The 24,470-nt window shown below is 36.1% G+C and overlaps 1 protein-coding gene across 2 annotated transcripts in view; it reads right to left on the reverse strand.

Annotated features, from left to right (window-relative positions):
- Nucleotides 1-24,470, reverse strand: part of prmt3 (protein arginine methyltransferase 3) — a 60,179-nt gene that overhangs the window by 34,072 nt on the left and 1,637 nt on the right. For both annotated transcript variants that reach the window (XM_051900451.1, XM_051900450.1), the window contains exons 4-10: nucleotides 22,840-22,889; nucleotides 22,641-22,746; nucleotides 20,571-20,727; nucleotides 19,022-19,166; nucleotides 17,244-17,309; nucleotides 16,605-16,726; nucleotides 10,880-10,979 (exon numbers count right to left, since the gene is read on the reverse strand). In XM_051900451.1, coding sequence (XP_051756411.1) covers nucleotides 10,880-10,979; nucleotides 16,605-16,726; nucleotides 17,244-17,309; nucleotides 19,022-19,166; nucleotides 20,571-20,727; nucleotides 22,641-22,746; nucleotides 22,840-22,889 — 746 coding nt within the window. The remainder of the gene's footprint in view (nucleotides 1-10,879; nucleotides 10,980-16,604; nucleotides 16,727-17,243; nucleotides 17,310-19,021; nucleotides 19,167-20,570; nucleotides 20,728-22,640; nucleotides 22,747-22,839; nucleotides 22,890-24,470) is intronic.

Here is a 24,470-nt window from a genome sequence, read left to right on the forward strand (position 1 = left end):
ATTTAACCCAGCTGCTGGGTTTGTTCATTTTCAACCAAACTTGGGTTGTTTTTAACCCAGTATTTTTAGGATGGATGGATGGATGGATGTTAATTTAAGACTTAAAGACCTTTTTAAGACCAGGTAAAGAAATATTACACGATACATCACAATACGTCATTATATTCTCTAAATGTAAATGTCTAGGGAGAAACACAATGAGTTGTATTTTCATATTCTGAAGTGTTGCTATTACAACTTCCACCAGATATGCATTACTTATTTATTTTTTTAACAAAAAAGCTTGAATCACCCTGCTCCCAACCACTAGAATATTGAGTTTATGATTAAAACAAGAATGGGCTCAGAAAAATGAGCTTAATTTAAAAGGAAGTTTTCATAACTTATTGACAGATACTTGTTCTTGTTTTAAGCATAAACCTAATTTTGTTCAATTTTTCAAGACATTTTATTTGCATCTCCAGTAAATGTATCTTGATTTAAGAATGTTTAGAATATCTGTACTGAAAACAGGACAAAAATACTGAGGAAGAAATTCATTTCTTGCAATGCCATGATGTTATGAATTTAAGACTTTCTGCTCTGATTTGACCCGCAGAAACCCTGTATTTATTGAAAAGTCTATTGTTGTAAAAGGTCAAATGAGCACTTCTGTACTCCATAGGCTGAGGTCAACTGGACCAGCACCTTTAAAAGCCATGTGACAGCGAATCATACTGGATCTCTCTGGGTCGTTTTTAAACAGACTTAGCATTAGAGTGATGGCTAAGCTTCTTCATGGTGTAATTTAGAACCCAATTTCACAGGCGGCTGCCTCCACTGCAGTGAGAGAAAGAGAGACAGAGACAGAGAGAGGCGAGAGAGAGAGAGAAGGGGGGATTGCTGTACACATCATTCAAAATTTTGGGGTCAACAATATTCTTTTAAACTTTCCATTAATAAAACAAATCCTTAAAAACAGCATCATGGTTTCCACAAAAATATTAAGCAGCACAGCAACATTGTTTTCAACACTGATAATAACAAGAAATGTTTCTTGAGCACCAAATCAACATATTAAAATTATTTCTGAAGGGTCATGTGACACTGAAGACTGGAGTAATGGCTTGTGAAGTAAATACTTGTATATATTTAAATTTTTATATATAATTAATCAGAGATAGCGAATTAGGGTGACTGTATCAAAACTGAACTGATAATTATTATACTAAATACAACTAGAACAAGTCTTAATTTATCAGAATCAAAAATATAGTAATACACAGTAATATTTAGCTTAAAATACCACTAATAATCTTTACATGATCCATTTGAAAACCCGGCACAATGTGACATTAAAAACAGCATCGTAGCTACTCATTAAATACATGTAGCTTGTTACTGGGGTAACACCTTATTTAACAGTGCCATATTTACACGTTACTACATGTACTTACTATAGTAATACCAGTAACTTATAAATTATGCATAATTACAAGTAACTAACCCTAAACCAAACCCTAACCCTAACTGTAACTCTATAGTAAGTACATGTAGTTAATTAATAGTACTCAGTACTTATTTGAGTAATTACAATGTAACTACGGCACTGTAAAATAAAGTGTAACCGTTACTGAAGGGCTACACTGTTTTGAAAACCGTTGAGATACGGTTATACCACTGAAAAATGTAGAAATGCTTTCTTAAATACACAAGCTGACATCTCACAACTTATTGTCCAACAAGCAAAATGTGTATATTCACAGACACAGCATCTGTGCATAACTAGGTAAACTCCCAACTAGAGAAGCTCTAATAACACACAGTGGTGGTAAAGAGAGTCACTGCAACATTAATGGCTGAATGTGGCCAAAATGCAGATCGATTCATTAAGCCATGTGGAGCTGGCGCAGAATTACATGAATGCAACTAATGAAATGCTAATGAAAATTGGACAGCAGCATTCATGCACATTAAACGAATTACCCCATAAACACACACACATACACAGATGAACGCTACTTTTTACCATTTAGGTTTTTCTAGATGGAGCAGAGAATTCATATAATTACAGTTCGCATAACAATAAATTAAATGTTAGACGACTTCTGCCTAAATCCTTTAAATGCTACGCTGACAAAAAAAAAAAAAAAAAGGTAGAAACATGAGTCAATTATGTCAAGAGTCTGTTTTAGAGCTTGCTGCTGTAATTTGTTTCTTGTGAACATCAGAGAATAGTGTTAGTCTGGTCCAGAGTGGCCATCTCTGCTCTATAAACACCTGGCATCAGCAGTATTCAGCCACTGTGCCAACGTCATGAGCATTCAATGAACAATCCTCTCAATTACAGTACTACGATATCAATCCAACTCCCAGGGGCTGTGTAATCTACGTCTCGCTCATTCAATTCGACAAATCCAAAGCCAGAAACATCAAACAAAGAAATGGTTCAAACTACACAGTATAATGAAATCTATGTCTGAGTACTAACCTTATTACTTCACAATACAAAATACAGAGTAAACTATTACTATTGCCTTAAAGGGCACCTATTATGCCCCTTTTTACAAGATGTAAAATTAAGTCTCTGATGTCCCTAGAGTGTGTATGTGAAGTTTTAGCCCAAAATACCCCACAGATCATTTTTTATAGCATAACAGTTAAATAGTTTTAACTGTTATGCTATAAAAAAAGTTTTATAGCATAAATAGTTAAAACTGCCACTTTTTGGGGGTGAGCAAAAACACGCCATTTTAGTGTGTGTCCCTTAAATGCAAATGAGCTGCTGCTCCCGGCTCCCCTTTCAAGAAGAGGGTGAGGCTTCAAGAGTTCATGCAACAACAAAACAGGACAATCTCACGCACTGAAAATGTCCGAAACTGAAGACAGCGGTGTTCAGTTCGAACCGGAGTTGGACAATGATGCCTACAGAGCCAGAGAATATATGCTGCATAGTGATAGAACAGGTATAGTTTAGTTTAATTATGGTTATAAATTATGTTGTCATCTTGTTTCTATCCACTATTAGTACAAGTCTGTTGTAGCGGGCCCCGCCTGAATGATGGCCAGAACTTTACTGATGAGTTTTATGAAGTTTATTGTACATCACACAAAAGATAAAGCATCCGTTTTCGCTCCAGAAAATCACTGTAAGAGCTGAATAAAACATGAAGTGTGCATTAAATTCTTATCCATAAACTCTCTCTCTCCCTTGCATTATCATCGACATACACAGCGAATTTCACACAGACCACTGAAAACTGATAGCAAAGGATAGCAAAACTGCATGGTCAACCGAAAAAAAAAAATCAGTTTAACATCACTGCTTAATAATAATCGCTCATTTATCAGTTATCATATATAACATGAAGATAATAATTAGCCTGTATTCCAGTATTGGTGTATCTCTAATCAGCACTAAAGTGTGTGAGTTTTTATCTTGTTGATGCTTTATGAAAAGTCAAATTAGCTCAGTGTTACTGTTTGAAGAGTACAGATAGCACAAGATTAATAAAACCAACAGCCTTTGCTTAATTAAAAGTTTCTACCTCTCCTTCCAAAGAAAAAATTAAAGGCAAACAAAAAGATGCATTGTGTGCGGGCAACCATTAAAAGACATTAAGATAAATGACCATAACACTGCACTAAACACTATTGTTAATAAAGCATAGATGTGCAATAAATCTAAACACTAGGGGCAAAACTGTTTGCTCAATGTGGTTCGAGTGTGAAAGAGTCAGATTTGCATATGAATACAGACGAGTAGTAAATGCACCATATTGTACAAGCATATTCAAATGAGGCAAGCCCCACGTTTCCATGATTCATTTTAGCAGGACAATAGATGTTTGAAAGCTTCATTGTCGATCTGTGACAGATCCAGGTAAGCGTTGTGGGAAACACAAGTTGGGGGTAGCAAAAAAGAGAAGGGAAATCATGATGCCGTCACAATCTGAGAATGTCAGGAAATTAAGAATCTAAAACCTATTATATTTTGCTCAAAAAGTGAGTTGTTTAGCTCAACGCGTTGATTTCTTGATGCATACCGTTTTAGAGTATTTGGGTATTTCAGAGTATGTGTACCTGTATGTATGTTGGTTTGTTTGTTATATGTGTGTGTGTGTGTGTGTGTGTGTGTGTGTGTGTGTGTGTGTGTGTGTGTGTGTGTGTGTGTGTGTGTGGCGGGCAGCTGTAGGCTGTGGACGGAGTGAGCGATTGCAACTGTCCTCTTCTGCGACAGGTAAGACTGCTATCAAGAGATAATGAGGCCCAAGATGGGATCTGCCATTAATTCAACTTGACCATCACCACACACAGCAGTTCATAGTTTCCCAAATGTGCTGAATATCAAAACATACTTCAAATCAACCTTAAGTTGAAAGTTTAAACTGCTCCATGCACTGTATGTTAATTTCGAGCACTGGCCTAAATAAACAGTGACATACACACTAAATCATTTTGGATGTTGGGATGGTTTGAACAGCTGTTGATCAAGTTTAAAGGGTTAGTTCACCCAAAAATGACATTTCTGTCATTAAGTACTCACCCTCTCATGTCGTTCCAAATCCGTAAGACCTTCGTTCATCTTCAGAACACAAATTAAGATATTCTGAAGAAATCTGAGAGGGTTTTTTTTTAATCTCCTATAGAAAGCACCAAAATTACCACATTCAAGGTCCAGAAAAGTAGTAAAGACATTGTTAAAATAGTCAATGTGACTACCTAGTTTATGTTGAAGACACATTGCAGAGCTTTCGTGTTCAATGTCAGAACGCTGAATCTGTATTGGCCAGCTCCTGCGTCAGCATCACACGCATCTGTTGTGCTGCTCATGTGAACAGCGTCTGCCAATAATGAACCACCATTTGGACATAAACACGGAAGTGCTGCACTGCGTCAACTGCATAGGAGACAGTTTATTGTTGAATAAATGTGTTATTTTTGTTTGTTTTTGCATACAAAAAGTATTCTCGACGCTTCATTACATTAGGGTTAAACCACTGTAGTCACGTTGACTATTTTAACAATGTCTTTTCTACTTTTCTGGACCTTGAATGTGGTAATTTTGTTTCTATGGAAGATAAAAAAAAAAAAAACTCTCGGATTTCATCAAAAATATCTTAATTTGTGTTCTGAAGATGAATGAAGGTCTTACGGTTGTAGAATGACATGAGGGTGAGTAATTATTAATGACATAAATTTCATTTTTGGGTGAACTATCTCTTTAAGTTTGTACAACTAACATCCACATGTGAAATCTAATGTATCATAGTTAAGTGACTTTAGTTAATGGAATACATTTACTCGCCTTCGTGACATAAACCTGCATATTCTTTCTTCTGTGAAAAACAAAAAAAGGAGATTGAACGTTGGGATTCAAACAACACTGGACCCCACTGACTTTCAATGTATGGACAAAAAACAGAAATATCTTTTTATGTTCCACAGAGGAAAGAAAGACGAAAGAAATGACATGATGAGGGTGATTAAAGGATGACAGAATTTTCATTTTTGACCAAGGCTTGTATAATTAATTTCCATGACTTTCACACGACAGCTCTATAGAAAACTACTATGAATTTATTACAGGGACAATCCTCTTCCTGGAGCAACCTGGGGTTAAGTGCCTTTCTCAAGGGCGCAGTGATGACAGCTCAAGATCTGCCCCTTGAGAGGTTCAAACCTGCAACCTTTCGTTCTCCAGCCCTGATCTTCAACCACTAGGCTAATGCTAGTGAAAGCATTTACACAAGACCTTTGTCCCGATCACTGAAGGACACATATCATTATCTGCCAGTATAAAAGAAGATATTTTGTAGAACATTGACTACTGTGAACATTGTCCAATGTGCAAAGCAAACTACGACTGGTGAAACCTGTATGAGTTTCTTTGATCCACTGAACACAAAAGAATATCTTTTGAATAATGTTGCTAACCTGACAGTTGACGGTAGCCATTGACTTCCATAGTAGGAAAAAAAAAAAAAAAAAAAAATAGTATGGAAGTCATACAGGTTTGGAACAACTTGAGGGTGATTAAGTGATGACAAAGCTCTTTTGCATACAATTAAAACTGAATGGTGACAATGGCTATCCAGCAATAATTTCAGTGAATAATGACTTAAAATTCAATATGTTCCCCTTACAAAAGCTATTGCATGGCTTCAGAAAACTTGGAATACAGCAAAGAAGCCATAGAGACTTATTTTATGATGTTTTATGGTCCAGTTCATCATGTTGTTCCAAACATGTATGACATTCATTCTTCTGTGGATAATAAAATGAGATAAAACACTGATACTCATCTCAAAATATCTTCTTATATGTTTAACAGAAGAAAGTCAGTCAGTCATATAGGTTTGTAAATAGTGACAGAATTTTCTTTTTTTGATGAAAAATCAGGGTAATCGTAAAGCAAACATTTTTAAATTATTTCTGTTTCTGATATCTAAAATGCCAACAAGCAGATATGAGAGAAATTAACCAAACCTCCAGACAACCAAATGACCGAAACATGCTTTGATGTGGTTTTCGACTTGTGCAAAAAAAAAAAAAAAATAAATAAATAAATACGCTGTCATCATCTAATTTCATCAGTTTGGAGCTGTAAACGATCTTAAAACTTCCCTTCACTTGCCTGTCTGGCATCCTCACGCTTCTGAGTTGTAACTGAGAACTGAAAAGCCATAGCATCTGATGTGATGGATCATCCTGTGACAACCTTTATTTAGCCTTCTTCTAATTCACTTCTCCTCTCATCCACCAAGCCAGTGGCAGAAACCATCCCTCTCTTTTTTTTTTCTTTTTTTTTGCCCCTTAATCTAATCCAGTCTGTTTGTTTTGCTGGGTGTTAAAGTACAGATCAATTGTGTGAGTTATGAAATGACATTACGGCGACTCAGACCCGTCTCTCCCTGCCAGACGACATCTCGTCCTACTGAAAATTACCCCCTCTGATTTATCGATTCGTTCTCTCTCACTTTTTGCACATACACGTACACACACAAACTCAAGACAGCTGAAAAGTAGGACAGTCAACCACCTGGGAGAAACTTTCTCTGGCACTCAAAAAGAGAGAAAAAGAAGAGACTGAGACATTTTGGACAACAGGTGCACCAATGCCAGTTTCCACGAGACCCTATGTTCATAAACAACAAACTTTAATTGAAGAAGTGACAAAAGGTTGTTTTTTTTTTGGTGGTGGTAATTGACACTATTTTTAATGTAGAATAAAAGTTTAAAGTTTAAAAAAAATCTTGCTGACCTAGTGAAAATAAGTTAAAAGTTCATAACTAGCTTCCATAAACATAAACAAAAAAAAAAAAATGGAAAACTTTCCCTAGGAGCCAGACACGGATTTTTACACAAAATGCTGATAAAGATCATGTAAAATGTATAAATTATAAGGGTGTCACGAGATCTCACGATATTAAAACGTGATGATATTTCTCATCGAGGTGAAAAGCTGTCTTGTGACGGAGTTGAGTTTGTGGCAAAACCTTTTACAGTGCTTGCATTATATTGTTCTGTCTTTTACCGTGTATGATAATTCACACTCGGAAAGTAGAACTGTGAAAGTAGAAAAGTGACATTCATTATAAGATGATTAGTTAAAACGTTTCAAAATGCAACTACATTGTTTTGCATTTTGTGACTTTGTCAAATTTTTTCTAGTCATATTTCATCATTGAAGATTTCTTAAATATATTAATAGTGTTAAAATATTGTCTAGTCTCGTTCTCATGAACAAAATATTGTGTATCGTCTCATGAGCTAAGTGTATCGTCACACTCCTAATAAATCATTAGAAAATTTGAAATGATTAAAAATATAAATTATTATAAAAATACTGTATCTATTGTACACAAAAAAAATTGGTAACAACACAATTTTCACACAAAAATTAGTATTAAATTTCGAAACGTAACATGTAGAATTAAACAAGAAATTGCGAAGTAAACTAAACTAAGTAGACTAAAATAGTATTTTCTTATAAAAATTACACTAATAATTTTTTATTTTAAAAATGTTTTTTTTTTTTTTTTTACAGTGTAGGTTTAACGTAGTCAGTAAGACAAGGCAAGAATAGTTTTCTGTACTCACTCAATGAATTTTGATTTTTTACTTCCATAATCTTCCATAGTGTACTTTCTGTTAGCTTGATGACTACACTGAAAAAAAAAAAAAAAAAAAAATGGGGAAAAAATCTACTTCAGTCTTTTTTTATTTCAAAAATTGTTAAATTTACAAGCAATTTCTGAGTAAAACAATTGTTTGAAAGTAAATCCTACACCAAATTTGTTTCAGTGCGTGCAAATTAAATCTTATATTACACCTTACTTTAATGGTCTGGTATGGAAGCTTTTATAGATCAATGTCCAACAATCCTTTGCTCACAAACATCTGACCTGATTCAGCATCTAATCCTTTTAGATCGACAAGCATGTCAAAGTTAGATATCGGAGGTGGTGGACCAGGGTGACTGCATTTTTCTGTGGACATGTGTCTCCTACCTCTCTGTGTAATAAGGTAATTGTAAAACTATTGTTCCATAACCCTTTGAAAAATGATTTTCAGAAAACGGCTGTACGCTCCCCTGCTTTCACAAGGAAATGGTGGCAATACACAAACACTTCAGAGGTTTTCGGAATGAAATGGACGACATTGCACAGATGATGAAGGGCAAGATTTTTACACCATTTAGCAAGCCAGAGTTGTAATCATAAAATAATGTGCTCCAGTGACCCAAATCTCAGGTTACTTTGTCAGAAGCGTTGCACACACACACACACACACACACACACAGACATACAAACACAGGTACATACAGGAAAATCATACACACGCTCGCCCCTGCCTCAGGCACTGAGCTTGTTGAATTATAGCCTCGATGTGCAAACAAAAGGGGACAAAATAAAAAAACATTTATTATTTCACAATTAACCTGCAAGCGATATAAAATTCAAAGGCAGCAGAAAATCGCATGCAGGTCGAATTCGCATGGGAAGTCCTGGAAGTTTCCAAATTTAGAGAATGATTCTCTTATGTCCTTTTTTGAGCCTGTGGCTAGGTGGCTCGAGTGTTATGACCTACTTTTCCCCTTTCCTATTAGACTACAAATTAAGAGAACTTAAACAAGGAGTGCAGCGCAGTGCAAGCTTTTATAGCCTTCCTCACTGCCAAATCATAACACCAATTTTCCTTTATAGGATTTTTCCGCAAGGATAGAAATCAACGCAATTATCCACAAGACACCATGCGTTACAGTCATTTTAACATGATTTTAAAGTGTGACAATTCTTCTGCCAAGCAATAATTAATATATTAATGTAGAATTTAACTGATGTGCTGGCCATTACATTAACTATTTTATAATGAATAAATGGACAAAATAAAAAATAAAAAAATATGTACTATTATGTAAGTTGATTTTCTGATCACATTTTTTTTTCCAGACACATTTTACCAATTCCAAACCATGTAATTGTTCATGAAGGCTGGAAATGAAAAATGCGTCATATTCAGGTGTGCATAATTATTAGGCATGTTTACTTTTACAGGCAAAATGAGCCAAAAAGAGATTTAATTCAGACTGAAAAGTCATAAATTATTAAATGCTCATGAGAAGGATGCAATACTAATGCAATACTAGAAATTGGTATTGGTTAAGGTATGACAAATGGACAGCAAAATGCTCATTGGGTCAGCAGGGTCAGACAAAAACAGGTGAAGAAGAAAAGACACGTTAACTGCAAAAGATTTAAGAATTAAGGTAAAGAATTAAGTGTGAAACCATCAGGAACCCTTTAGTCCACCATTTTCCAGAACTGCAAACTACCTGGAGTCTCCAGAAGTGCAAGGTGTCAGGATCTCAAAGACTTAGGTTAGGTAAAGAATCCTAAAAAATGACCCCCACTTAATAAGGATCACAAGCTGAAGTGTTGTGAAATACATGATGACTGGATTTTATAGGCTTTATAGACAGACAGACAGACAGATTGAGAGTGACTCTTGAAGGACCAGCACCATGTCCTCTTGTACCAATGTTTGAAGAATTTATCTTCCAGAATCTGGCAGTAAGTTTTGGGAGTTCATTTTTAGTCCATCTCCTACCCTGAAGTCTGTTTTGCAGAGATGGACTAAAAATGAACTCCCACACCTTACTGCCAGATTCTGGAAGATAAATTCTTCAAACAGTGGTACGAGGATGTGGTGCTGGTCCTTCAAGAGACACTATTAATCTGTCTGTCTATAATATATCTGGGTTATCTGCCTAATAATTATGCACACCTCAATATAAGGCGTTTTTCATTTCCAGCCTTTAGAAGAGCTTTTGAAGTGCTGATGAGGTGGTTCAGATAGGTGGAGAAATATTAATATACAAATAGAAACAAATTCCAAACACATTCAACAAAATTCTACTTGCCCTTCTATAATAGTCTAGATGAATAAAAACCATCATTATCATGTGTCTCTTAAACCTTTGCTTTTCACATTCATCATCAGTCATGTCTAAATAAATGAGGAGTGACGTTTGACTTCCAAAATGAACATGGAAGTTATGCCATTATGGATTACGCCTGCAATATATCACGTATCAATCAACAATACATCATCTCAGCCTTTTCATTTTCCAACACCTGAGCAGGTTCTGAAAAGGGAAATGACTAGGCAGAAAAAAAAAAGACGCTGACACATCCACTTACTTTGTCTAATTCTGGGTCAAAACCAACTATAACTGCTGCAAATGCAGAGCTTTTTAGGCAAAGTTAGCCATTTTGCTTCAATGAGCAGTGCATTTCATTGCAAAAAAAAAATGTATGTTTAATCAATTTTTTTCTCTCTCTTTATAAAGCAAAGTAATATTTATATATTAAAATGCACAAAAACATCGACTCACCATCCATTCTGAAATGATTATGTCCACTTTTTCCACAGGAAGGTCAATTTCCTCTATTCTGCCCTTGATCAGTGTGATGGTGTCTTCAAGTTTATTTGATCTAGAAAACAGCAAAAATGGACAAACTTTTAAACAGCTATAACAGATTTTGGTATTTTGATTAACTAAAATAAATTAAGCCAAAATTAAACTTCAATTATAAAATGCATGCGACTAGTTTTGAACACCTCTTCTGAAACAACGAATGTTATTACACTAATTTGGCCAGGAGTCAGTCTCCTTAAAGGGATAGTTCACCCAAAAATGAAAATTCTGTCATCATTTAATCACACTCAAGATGTTCCAAACCTGTATGAGTTTCTTTCTTCTGCTGAACACAAAAGAAGATATTTTGAAGAATGTCGGTACCCAAACAGTTGATAGGCCCCATTGACTTCCATAGTATGGGAGAAAAAAAAAAAGGGTTGGATCAACTGTTTGGTTACTGACATTCTTCAAAATATCTTGTTTTGTGTTGTTCAGCAGAAGAAAGAAATTCATACAGGTTTGGAACAACTTGAGGGTGAGTAAATGATGGCAGAATTTTCATTTTTGTGTGAACTATCCCATTAAAGACGGCTCCTAATTAATCCAAATTACACACACAACAGCGGACTCACCGGGACAACACTACTAACGGTCCCAATTTGATAGCACCTCCTCCCATGACCTTTTGCACTAAGGGTCAGCGAACTACTGTTCACCTGAGTGTTTGTGTATATGCATGTAAATGTGCGTGAACGCGCCCCCCCCCCCTCCCCTCCACTCCACCCCCCCACATTTAAATGATCGTTCCCTTTTTGACCGGTAACCCTGTGCATCAATCTCTCTAAATACTCCATTATCATGACAGCTAATGTTACTAGGGACAGAGTCATTACTCAAGACTGCAGAGCGCATTTCTGCCCAACCGATCCTTATCTCTGCACCTTCGCGCTATCACACTCTTCCAGAATCCCATTGTAGGGCTCCCTCTATCCACCCCTCCTTCGTTGGACTGTCTAGAGCAAGGAAACGCTAATCTCATTACTGGGTTAATTTAGAGGACAATGTCAGCTATAGGGGGGAAGGAGGAGGATGAGGATGAGGAGGGGGGATTTGGGACACTTTAATACTTCCCTCCACGGGATGGTACTTGATTTAGGGAATATGATCAAAGAATATTGATCCTCTGGGACCAATGATTGGATTTAAGATGTAAAGTGATGATGACAGACTGGATGATCCACCAAATCGGCACCATGACTGGTGTTAAATGGTGTAATCTAGGGAATAACTATCTAATTGTAGAGATCATGTGGGGATTATATGGATTTCTGCAATAAATGATCCTAAAACATTAATAATACACTTATGGAACAAAAAGCCAGGGCAACATTTCACATAATACAAGTTTAACACATATAGTTTTGTGAAAAACAAGTTCTTCATTTGATTGTAGAGGAATCTTCATTTAGAATGACTTTTAGATCACAGACTAACATACAGTACATTATCATACATCTATCGAGAAATTAAATAGTTTATTCTTCAATAATGACTGTTGAATTTCAAATACTTAGTATATATTGTTTGTCATAAAACACTTCATCATTAAGTACAAGATGTAGATTTACATTGTAGTAATTTTCATTCAAATTTTACTAACATTTCTAGCAAGTATGACAATTACAAAGAAACAAACAATTGAAACAAACCAGAAGTTTTTTTAGTAGAAAGATTGAAATAGCATTTTCATGTAAAAATTTTCGTTGTTTTATTTACAAACGCTAAAAAATATTTCTTTAAAGTGTACAAAGCATGCTTATTATTGTTAACTAAGGGAACGACTGTACTAAAACTGGAAAAGTTTTTCCTCTGCGTTTTTCGTGTACACAAGACAACATTAACAAAATGAACCTCTTTAACACGGATCAGCGAAAATGACTAAAAATGCTGTATTATTCACTCCAGGCCAGTAGTTGGCGATGTCACTTTGTAAAGAAACACTCTGTGCCTATAGACTGAACACATAAAGCCCAGGACACACCCCAGACCGACGGTTGGCCGTCGAGCGTAGGTTTGGTGTGTCAGGGCAACTTTGGACCCAGACGCTGCCGACGTGAGCCAACCCCGCGGTCTGCTTTCGTCGCCACTAGTTCGTCGGCTTGGTGTGTTCCGGGCTTAATATGCATTTGCATGTCATGAATTTGTGAAAACTGTGATATTTTTGTTGTTTACATAGAGATGATAACGGTATGGTTTCAAACATTTCAAAAACTTGCACTTTGAATCCCATTTTCAAAATTTTGCTTTTCAGGCCCCCAAAACACTGTCGTGTATTAAAAAAAAAGGTTCAAACATTCACTGATGCTCCAGAAGAAAACAAGATGCATTGAGAGTCGGAGGGTGAAAACTTTTGAACAGGATGAAGATCTCCAAATTTTTCTTATTTTGTTTAAATATACATTTTTTTCATTTAGTACTGCCCTTCTGAAGCAACAGAAGATACTTTCATGTTTCCAGGAAGACAAATTAAATACAATTTACCTTGATCTTCAAATTACAAATGTTTTCACCCCCCCGTCTCTTAATGCATCATGTTTCCTTCTGGAGCATCAGTGAATGTTTGAACCTTTTTTAATAGTTGTGTTTGAGTCCCTCAGTTGTCCTCAGTGTGAAAAGACGGATCTAAAAATCATTCAGTCACTGCTGGAAAGGGTTCAAATATGCAAAAAATGCTGGAAAACTGAAGAATCTGCAGGACATGGAGCATTTTTCTGAAGAACAGAGCTCAGTTTAACTGCTCAGGACAAACAAGGGACTCATGAACAACCATCACACAACAAACAAACAGTCGTAGATCATCCAGGTAACCACACACAGTATTAAGAATCAGTGGTTCACATACTTATGAATGGGGTTATTTTAATGAATACAGCTATTTTTTTGTCTTGTGGATTATATGTAAACATCTTTTATGTAAAATATCTTACTCAGGACAGTACTAAATAAAAAACAACACACATTTTGTATTATCTCCTTTATTTTGTTCAAATTATTCATATTTTCACAGATTCTGCAAGGGGTTCACATACTTTTTCTTGCAACTGTATATATAAACGATAATAAAATTAAAACATGCTTCCATAAATAATAAAGTAAACACTTTTCCGTAATTACTCTTCAGTACAACTCTCAAAATCTCTGTATTGAGTTGTTGCTAATATTCTTTTCCTCTTTCAGGATAAACTGCAACTTCCCTCATTTTAGTCACTTTAAAGTTTCTGCTTAATTATTCAACGTAAAAGTAAATAATAAAGAATATGGAGAAAACTCCATTGTACACGCACTTCTGTCAAAGTGTTTAATTCCTTTAAAACTGCTTTCTTGTATATACTGTATTTAGCATTCAATTAAAAAATAAACTGAGATCCTTTATTCTCAACTCTATAAAGCTGCATAAAGCATAATGGCCGCCAGAAACATCACCTCTGTAAAAACCCACACACACTCAGGCATCATGTAGGAGGCCTCAGCCCAACAGCGGCCCAGCGAGCTGTAAAATTAAACTTCATTTTCCTTTCATCCTTCTAGCTGCTTCGACTCCTCAGACTTACATAATAACAATAACCATAATCAAAAAAATCTCCCAGAGACACCACATGTGGTGAACACATTTCAACTCCAACAAATAAAACTATACTCCTGCTCCAGGATGAAATGGAAGTGCCCTCGGAGGTGATACATGAGGTAATTTTAATGGGCAGATAGGTCGTAAAAGGAAGCAGAAAGGGCAGGCTGGAGTCCATTTGTATGTTTAGAGTGCGTGTGAGACACGGAGCCGGGATGGAAGTAGGGGAGATTGGAAGTCGACTGGGTAGAGGTAAATGACAGGCCTTTAGGAACGTGACTGCAGCCTGCAAATACTTCGACGTCAACCACTGAGACAAATAAAAAGAGGACTAGTTTGGGGACGAAATTGTAGGGTAATAAAGCCAGCTGGCCCAGTCTCAGTGTTAGTGTGTTTCTTGAGCCAGTTGACAAGTCAGTCACTTCCTCTTTTAGGCCAATGCTGTGTTGTCACTGAACATTTTTGATTAATTGGTCTTGTACAACCATTTTTATGACTTTTGTTTAGTTTTCTGTGATGTGTTACACATTGTTATTGCAAATTCTGCTGATTTGTCACCAATATAATGTTATCTAGACATAGATCAAAAGTGTAATATTGACTTGTGGTAGTCCTGAAAACATCATTAAGAATGTTTTGAAGACTAAAAAAAACAATCAATAATTGCATAAGATGCCAAAGTTTTCCAGCAAAAGTGGTAATTTGAATTTATTGCATAAGCCTAAATCAGAGCTTTCATATATATATATATATATATATATATATATATATATATATATATTTTTTTTTTTTTTTTTTTTTTTTTTTTTTAACGTAATTAGTTATGGGAAAAAATTAATTGTTTAAATTATTAATGCATTTAACACACCCGCCCCGCCCCAGACCTACAGTTCATCTTACATTTCATACAATTGATTGGTGACAAACATGAAGCAGGGCAACAACTCACTGTGTGATGGAGTCGCTATGCAGTTATACGCCCCGAAAATTCAAGATATCAGGGCAAAAAAACCCTGTATGAGTTTTTGTCTCATATTTATATCATGATATAGTTAAGCAATATCATACGAGTAACAAGCGCAATATATCACACAAGTGATGTTTTCGTCCCAAATAGTGCAAATGTGATAAATAAGAAGTTAATATTGGGTTATATTTTACACACAATATTGTCTGCTTTTGCTCAGTTTTGCCAACGGAGATATTATGATTGTGCTTCTCCGAGTGGAATAAATCCGCATTTTGAGCGAGTCAATCGGGTGAACCAATGATTCAATGGCCCATTTATAAAGAGAGCCATTTACTTAATTCCTGAATGAATCAGCTGTTTGAAAGAATGAATGAATGTTCACCCAAAAATGAAAATTCTGTCATCATTTACTCACACTCATGGCCGCTGAAGTAACGTAATACATTACTTTCCATAAAAAGTAACTAAGTAATGCAATTAGTTGCTTTTTAGGGAGTAACGCAATATTGTAATGCATTCATTTCAACCCTTTCCCCACCATTGACGGAATTTTCAGTTTTTCCGTATTTTCATTTGTTATATGGTAGAGGGCGCTATTACACATCTTCTGAAAGAGTAGAGAATCTCCGGATCAAAACAGGAAAAAAGGAGCAGAAACAAGCAATAAAGTATTGCTTATGCATGTTGCAGTAACCCACATTCAAGTGTTGATTAAAAGAATGTGTGAATCTAGAATAAAATGTTTTTTTGTTGTTGTTGTTTAAAAGCACAGGCTCTGTTACTTCTTTTAATATACTGCATGTTCAGATATTCATAAAACAAATTTTTTGTGAAAATGATCAAAAATGCTGGCAGGGAAAGGGTTAAAAGTAACTTTCCCCAACAGTGTCGGGGACAGCATCAAAATAAAGTGGAAAACACTTTGGAATCCATTAAAAAAACTTTACATTGACAGAGGAGATATTCAGGAAACACCAAAGATGGTTTAACTGTTTTTCCAATGGAGCAATTCTATACCTTGTTCTTACTAATAACAAGTAAACTTAACCCAAGAGGGCCTTTCTCGTACACCTGTTCATTACTTCAGTTCAATGTTGACTTACCTGACAATGTCCATGGCTTGGTAAATGATCTCTGATTGGTCGACAGCAATGACCTTCCTGGCTCCCGCTTTGGCGGCAAACATGGAAAGGATTCCCGTACCACATCCCACGTCAAGCACCACCTGCGGGTTAAAAGAGCAGCGTGTGACCTTTCTGCGCTATGCCAGCTTGTCTGTGCCATCTTGAGCGTGCAGATGTGTAATAATGGCACTCGAGGCATTTATCATGCTGACAGGGTCTAACCCTTATTTGCCAAAGTCCACTGGCTGGAGCACGATGGCCGAGATAAGCGCCTTGTCGTCTACCCCCACACCCTTTTCTTTCCAGCTCAGCACGTCACCTCAGTATCCATGTTCAACTGCGGCCAGCTAAAGCTGATCTAGCCAATGTCAGCGCAGAATTAATGGTTTGTATATGAGCTGTGGTGTATATTGTGTGTGTGCGTTGAACCACCATTACCCTGTTATCAGTCCACTGCAGTTGACACATAAGAACCCCCCTTTAAAAAAATACTGCAGCTTGGAATAATGTGAGGGGTTTTTAAATCAGCCCTGTCAACGCAATCGTTACTCCATCGTATCTTTTTCTACAACACTTAAAAATGCCAGAGTGGCTGGGCTTCAAGAGCCCAATACTCACCTTGTCCTTGAAGACGTCCATGTTGCGGTACATGAAGTCTCGATAGCTCTCAGTGCGCACCTTGTCCTGTCGAAAAACGAGACAACCAAACTCTTAAGTAATGACACAGTGTCACTATTATACTTTCTATTAAGAAGACAGAGCGCACCCATCCCAGCGAGAGAGAAATCGTTGAACATGATCCAATTATTCAGAGCAAAAATTTAATTTTAACGCCTTACCCACAGTTAAAACTGACAGTCAAAAAGCACGCTAGAAATCAAATTAACAATTGTTAAGCAGCATGAAATAAAAATCTCATTTTTAACAGAGTCAAGATTGAATTAGAAAGCAATTCCAAGGATGTGTGACTGGTAATATTTTTTTGGAGGGGAGAAGGTCGCAGTTGTTGTGAGTGGAGATGAAAAATTAAATGAAATTGACCCTGACACTTCTTGCTTTGCCAGCAGAATTTCAGACAGAAATGGCTAATTAACCTGCCAGTCAGACTAAGTACCACCCAGAACATACATGATGCCGGAAGCTATTTACAATCCAGACGAGAGCAGTTACATTCATATCGGTTTAAATGTGGTTAAAAAAATAAAAAAATGAGGGCCACTTTTTGGAAAGGTTAAACATTCAGCTCTTCCTGGTTCCAAAAAAAAAAAACTAAAGAAATGTTAATAGATGTTTAAAAATGTGGAACATTCAAAAAAATCCAATAAAAATTAGAATTTTAAGATTTATTCTGGACATTTTTCATTTACACTACCAGTCAAAAGATTGGAATAATTACGATTTTCTAGTGTTTTTTGGAGGAAGTCTCTTATGCTCACCAAGACTGCATTAATTTGATCAAAAAATAGTCAAAACAGTAATATTGTGAAATATTATAACAATTTAAAATAATTATTTCCTGTATATATATATATATATATATATATAAAAATGATAAATATATAGTAATTATATAGTAAATATGTAAATTTATATAGTATATTTACATATTTACTATATATAGTAAATATATAGTAATGATGCTGAAAATCCAGCATCATTACTATATATTTACTATATATAGTAAATATGTAAATATACTATATAAATATATACTATAAAAATATACTATATGTCAACAAAATGATTTCAATTTACGATAGAAATTCCATTAGCATTCCTGTAGGATTTGGTGTTCTGAAGGGAAAACAAATGAATAAGCTGTACTTTAGGCATTAAACCTATTTTAGTTCCCCTTTCTAATGCTGAAAACTATAACTGAAAATTTAATGGAAAAGTTCACTTAACTTTCCCTACAGTCGTGCGTTAGTTAAAAGGGTTAAAGAATGATCGCGCTATCTGACTCATGATGGTAAATGGCATCATTTTACGGTGGACAGTAAAAGGCGTCAGCGCTTGCGTTGCACCATACAGCTCAACCTCTCCTCTGCAGAGTTTCAACTCTGACGCAAATCACCGCTAAATGCAAGTTGGAGGAGGCACCAATCACTGGCCCTCTCCAGGACATACTGCAGTATGAGAGCTGATGATCCAAACGCTCCTCACTTGAACCTCCCTTACTGCAGTTAAAGCACTCAAACAATGAAATCTTAATCATAAATCTGGAAAACTGCAATGTGGAAAAATAAATAATGGTGAATAACAAAAATCTGCTGCATAGGGCGAACTACTGCATCTGTTTGCAAGGAGTTTGCATAAAGTATGAGTTGCCTATGACCTTCTACCCATGCCAGTAGCAAATACGGCCACAGATTAATGTTAGATTGGGACAGACCTACCTTCAGCATCTCCTCATGGATGCTGTAATGCCCATAAGAGCTAAAGTAGGCCTCGTCTTCATCTTCTCTTAACTCAGCAATGGCCCCCGAGCATGAAGGACCACGACTTGTGTCTGCGTTCAGCACTAGACCTTGTGCCAACAATCTGGGGCAATGCAAACAACACACACACACACACACACATATATATATATTAAGACAGAGGAAGGCCTGGTCAGTGCACCAGCGCACGTGCATGTGCATGTGAGTTCTCACTCAAAATCTTAACCACTGCAGTGGAATTTTACCCCATCTCTAACTTCTATTGCCCCGCCTCTTTTTTTGCACCTCTATCCACTTCAGTGAGTGTCTTTGAAATTGAACTCTATGCTGCACCCTGCTGGACCCACTTATACATTACACATCTGTAGGAGTTGCACAACTCGAATGAGCCATTCTTAAAAATCAGTCACGACACACGACTGAAGATAACTTCACTTTTTTACTTAAAAAAATGTTTGCAGAGTGTGCCATTTTCTCAACTGCTTGTTCAGCTCAGTTTAAGAATGATAATCTGGTCCCAACATGAAAGAAGGTATAAAGTGAAGAGGAAAAAAAAAAAATGTGTTGCAATAAATTTACTGTTAATTAAATGCCACTGATCTTGGGTTATGATGAGTACAAAACTGGATTATGTTTTTTTTCATCAGCCTTTTTATTTTGAACTTATTTTCAAGCATCTTTATAAGACCTTTCACTTGATGTTAATAAGGTTTAATCAGATACGACTACAGCTTTATGGACAGAATGAGTTACATGCTTTAACAACAATTGATAGTTAAGTATGCAAAAAATGTGTGTGCAGTAATGTTCTTTTTAAAATGCATTTTGTAAGCTATTTTCTGTGATTGTGTGGGCACATCTGATTCACAAGCCGCTATAGTAAATAACCTGAAGAATAACAAAATGCAGTAAATGGTAAAATAATTTGAGCTACAAACCAGTGTTTATGATTATGATAATATGATAATAAATAACAGTTTGCAATATCAAGTAGCATAACAGACATTTTTGTGCAGCTAAAAATGGAAGCGGATGAGACCGTAAGCCTCGACACAATCAAGTTACAACGGCCGTGCCATCTCTTGCATTAAAAATAAGGTGAATAGTTCACACAAAAATGAAAAGTCTGCCTTCATTTACCCACCTTCATGTCATTCCAAACCTAAAACCTTTCTTTCATCTGCAGAACACAAAAGAAAATATGTATAAAAAAAATAAAAAATAAAATAAATGGTCTAAACAGCACTGGACCCCACTGGCTATCACTGAAACTGAGTGGGAGGGGTTGGATCCAGATCCAGGGGGTGGAGATGGATAGGTTTAGGGATATGTGAAGTGAGAGGAGTTGGACCTGGATCCAACCTCACCCCCTGGATCTCGTGTTCTGCAGTGAAGATCATCTCCCTACATAAATACTATTCGACAACTTGCTCTTATTTGCTTACCCTGTACTTAAAAACTGAACCACAGTGACCCAGTGCATTTGTAAGGTTCATTTTATACTGACTTGAGCTTGTGCAGATCCTCCATGGCCCGGGCCAAGGCTTCCTCAGCTCTCTGAGCTCTGTCTTCAGCCTGTCTGGCTCTCTGAAGCAGAGCAGGCACCTGATCACCAGCCGAAGGGCTCAACGTCACAGCTGCAGCCTCACTCAACTCTTCAACATCTGACAAAATATAAACCAATAGCACAAATGTGTTTAAAACATGCAAGAAAGTTTACCATGTGTAGCCTTATACTACCATTCAAAATTTTGCAGTCAGTAAGATTTGCTTTTGACAAATATTTTAATTCAGCAAAAACCCATTAAATTGATCAAAAGTGACAGTAAAGATATTTATAATGTTACAAAGGAAAGAGGCTTGATTAAGGTTTTAAACAATCTGCAAGTTATTTGGGACTCAAGTCACTTGGCAATCCGTGTTCTTTTAGATTTTTAGAGTGCTGCTTTTAACACTGTTGATCATGAGACTCTACTCGACCGACTACAGAACTGAATAATCAGGTCCTGTCTTAGACTGTCACTGATTCAGATCCTACTTAAGTATCAGGGAATACTATGTACACTGGGTACCTACACCTCCTGGCGTTATGTTATATCTTGTGGTGTTCCTCAAGGCTCAATTTTGGGTCCTCTATTATTTAACCAGTACATGCTTCCTTTACCTTGTGTAATTAATCAGTGCAATATTTCCTTTCACCAGTATGCAGATGACACACAAGTTTATCTTTCATTTGTACCAGATCCCAACAATTTGATTTCCACCCTGCTGGACTGCATAGAGAGCATGAAGTTGTGGATGTGACAGAACTTTCTACAGCTAAACAAAGACAAGACAGAGGTACTTGTTATCGATAATGATGCACAGAGAACATCTATTGCTCCATATCTTGACTCTCTATCACTAAAAGCCAGTAATCAGGTCAAGAATCATGTTTGACTGATCTCAGTTTAAAAAAAAAAAAACATTAACTCCTCAGAAACATCCCAAAAGTATGTGACATTCTCTTCCCTTCTGACAATGAGAAACTTGTTCATGCATTTGTCACATCTAGACTTGACTATTGCAATAACACTTTAGTTGCCAAAGAGCTCTATTAAACACAAAAAGTTCAGAATGCAGCGGCACGAATGCTAACTTGCTCTATAAATGAGAAATCACATTACTTTAACACTCAGATCCCTTCATTGGCTGCCTGTATCACTCAGAATTAAATTCAAGATCCTCTTATCGGTTTTTAAATGTCTTCATGTTACTGCCCCAATATACCTTTCTAATTTGTTGAATAAATATATTCTAGCAAGATTGATCCAAACATCCAATAGATGGTTTGTTGTACCAAAAACACAACTAAAAATTGTTGAGTCAGCCTTTTGTCATTTCAGCTCTGGAACTATCTTCCTCACAACCTACAGGCAATTGACTTACTATGCACTTAAAAATCATCTCAAAACACATTTGTTCACTAGGGCTTTTCCTTGATTTATTTTATTGTATTTAGTTTTATCATCTTTTTTCTATTATTTATGTGTGTTTTTCTTTTCTGTTAATGCACAGTTGTATTTCTCTTCTGTCAAGCACTTTGTAAACACCGTTTTTAAAAAGGTGCTACATAAAAAGCCTTACTTACTTATTTACTTACTAAAAGATTTCTATTTCAAACAAATGTTGTTCTTTTTAACTTTCTATTCATCAAAGAAACCTGGAAATAAAATAAAAAGTATCACGATTTCCAGAAAAATATTAAGCAGAAAAATGTTTTTTAACAATGATAAAAATAAGAAAATAAAAATTTAAAAATAAGTTTCATGAGCAGCAAAACATCATATTAGAATAATTTCTGAAGGATCATGTGACACTGAAGACTGGAGTAATGATGCTGAAAATTCAGCTTTGCCATAAATTACATTTTAAAATATATTCAAACTGAAAACATTATTTTAATGCCAATAATATTTTACAATATTACTGTTTTACTGTTTTTACTGTATTTGATCAAATTGTGTGCGTGTGTGTGTTAACATATATGGATGGGAATTTGTCTTTATAAATGAGCCAAAAACAATAATTTGCATACCTATCTGCAGTAATGGGTCATCTGGTATAGCTGGTTTCATATATTCATCACTGTTCCAAGGCAGTGGGCCATTTGAAGCCAGTAACAAACTCTCTGCAGAACATTTCTACAAAACAAAACACACAACAAAAACTTAGTCAAGTTTCAAGTCATCTTATCACCAATCCACTTGAACCATATGAATGAAATGGATACTCACTGAAGTCCTAATGTAGTTTATCATCTTTATGTAGCTATAATCATCAAGCCCTAAAAAGGAATTAAAACATTATATTCAGATACAGTGCCCTCCACAAATATTGGCATCCTTAGTAAATATGAGCAAAGGCGGCTGTGGAAACAAATCTGCATTGTTCATCCTTTTGATCTTTCATTAAAAAAATTCACAAAATTCTAACCTTTCATCGAAGTAATACAATTGAAAGTGGGGGGAAACTCACATTATGAAATAAATGTTTTTCTCCAAAACATGTTGGCCACAATTATTGGCACCCCTAGAAATTCTTATGAGTAAAATATCTCTGAAGTATATTCCCATTCATATTTACATTTTTTAGCACACCAGGGTGACTAGAAGCATGAAATTGTCCTGCCATTACTTCCTGTTCCACAGGAGTAAAAACATGAGGAAACACAAAAGCCAAATTCCCTTAATCATTCATCACAATGAGTAAAAAAAAAAAAGAATATAGTTCTGATGTGCAGCAAAAGATTGTTGAGCTTCACAAAATAGAAAATGGCTATAAGAAAATAGCTAATGCATTGAAAATCTCCATTTTCACCATCAGGGCAATAATTAAGAAGTTCCAATCAACTAAAGATGTTACAAATCTGCCTGGAAGAGGACGTGTGTCTAAATCGTCCTAATGCGCGGGGAAGAGGAAAATTTGAGTGGCCAAAGACTCTCCAAGGATCACAGCTGGAGAACTGCAGAGATTAGTTGAGTCTTGAGTCTCAGAAAGCCTAAAAAAAAATTATCAAACAGCACCTACATCCCCAAAAGTTGTTCGGGAAGGTTTCAAGAAAAATCCTCCTCGCTCATCCAGAAACAATCTCCAGCATATTCAGCTGTCAGACATGACTGGAACTTCAAACGGTACCGGCTTCTATGGTCAGATGAAACTAAAAAAAAGAGCTTTTTGGCAGCAAACCCACCAGATGGGTTTGGCGCACACATGGATAAAAAGCACCCCATGCCCACCTTTAAATATACTGCTGGATCTTTAATGTTGTGGGCCTATTTTTCTGCTGGAGGTCCTGGACATCTTGTTCAGATCATGATTTCTATCAAATACTAACAGATAAAAAAATCAAAACCTGACCGCTTCTGCTAGAAATCCAATATTGGGCCGTGGTTGGATCTTCCATCAGGACAATGATCCAAAACAAACATCAAAATAAAAATAAAAATGTGTCACTGAGCACAAAATTAAGCTTCTGCCATGGCCATCCCAGTCCCCTGACCTGAACCCTAAAGAAAATAAGTGGAGTGAACTGAAGAGAAGCAGCACCAACATGGAGCTGGGAATCTGAAGGATCTGTAGAGATTCTGTATGAAGGAATGGTCTCTGATCTCTTGTCAGGTGTTCTCCAAACTCATCAGGCATTATAGGTGAAGACTGAGAGCTGTTATCTTGGGAAAGGGACGTTGCAATAATTGGGTGCCAATAATTGTGGCCAACGTGAACTAGAGAAAAACATTTATTTCATAATGTGAGTTTCCCCCCCACTTTCAATTGTTTTACTTAAATGAAAGGTTAGAATTTTGTGAATTTTTTGAATGAAAGATCAAAAGGATAAACAATGCAGATTTATTTTCACAGCCACCTT

The sequence above is a fragment of the Ctenopharyngodon idella genome, chromosome 7, assembly GCF_019924925.1.
Source record: "Ctenopharyngodon idella isolate HZGC_01 chromosome 7, HZGC01, whole genome shotgun sequence".
Classification (NCBI taxonomy): Eukaryota; Metazoa; Chordata; class Actinopteri; order Cypriniformes; family Xenocyprididae; genus Ctenopharyngodon; species Ctenopharyngodon idella.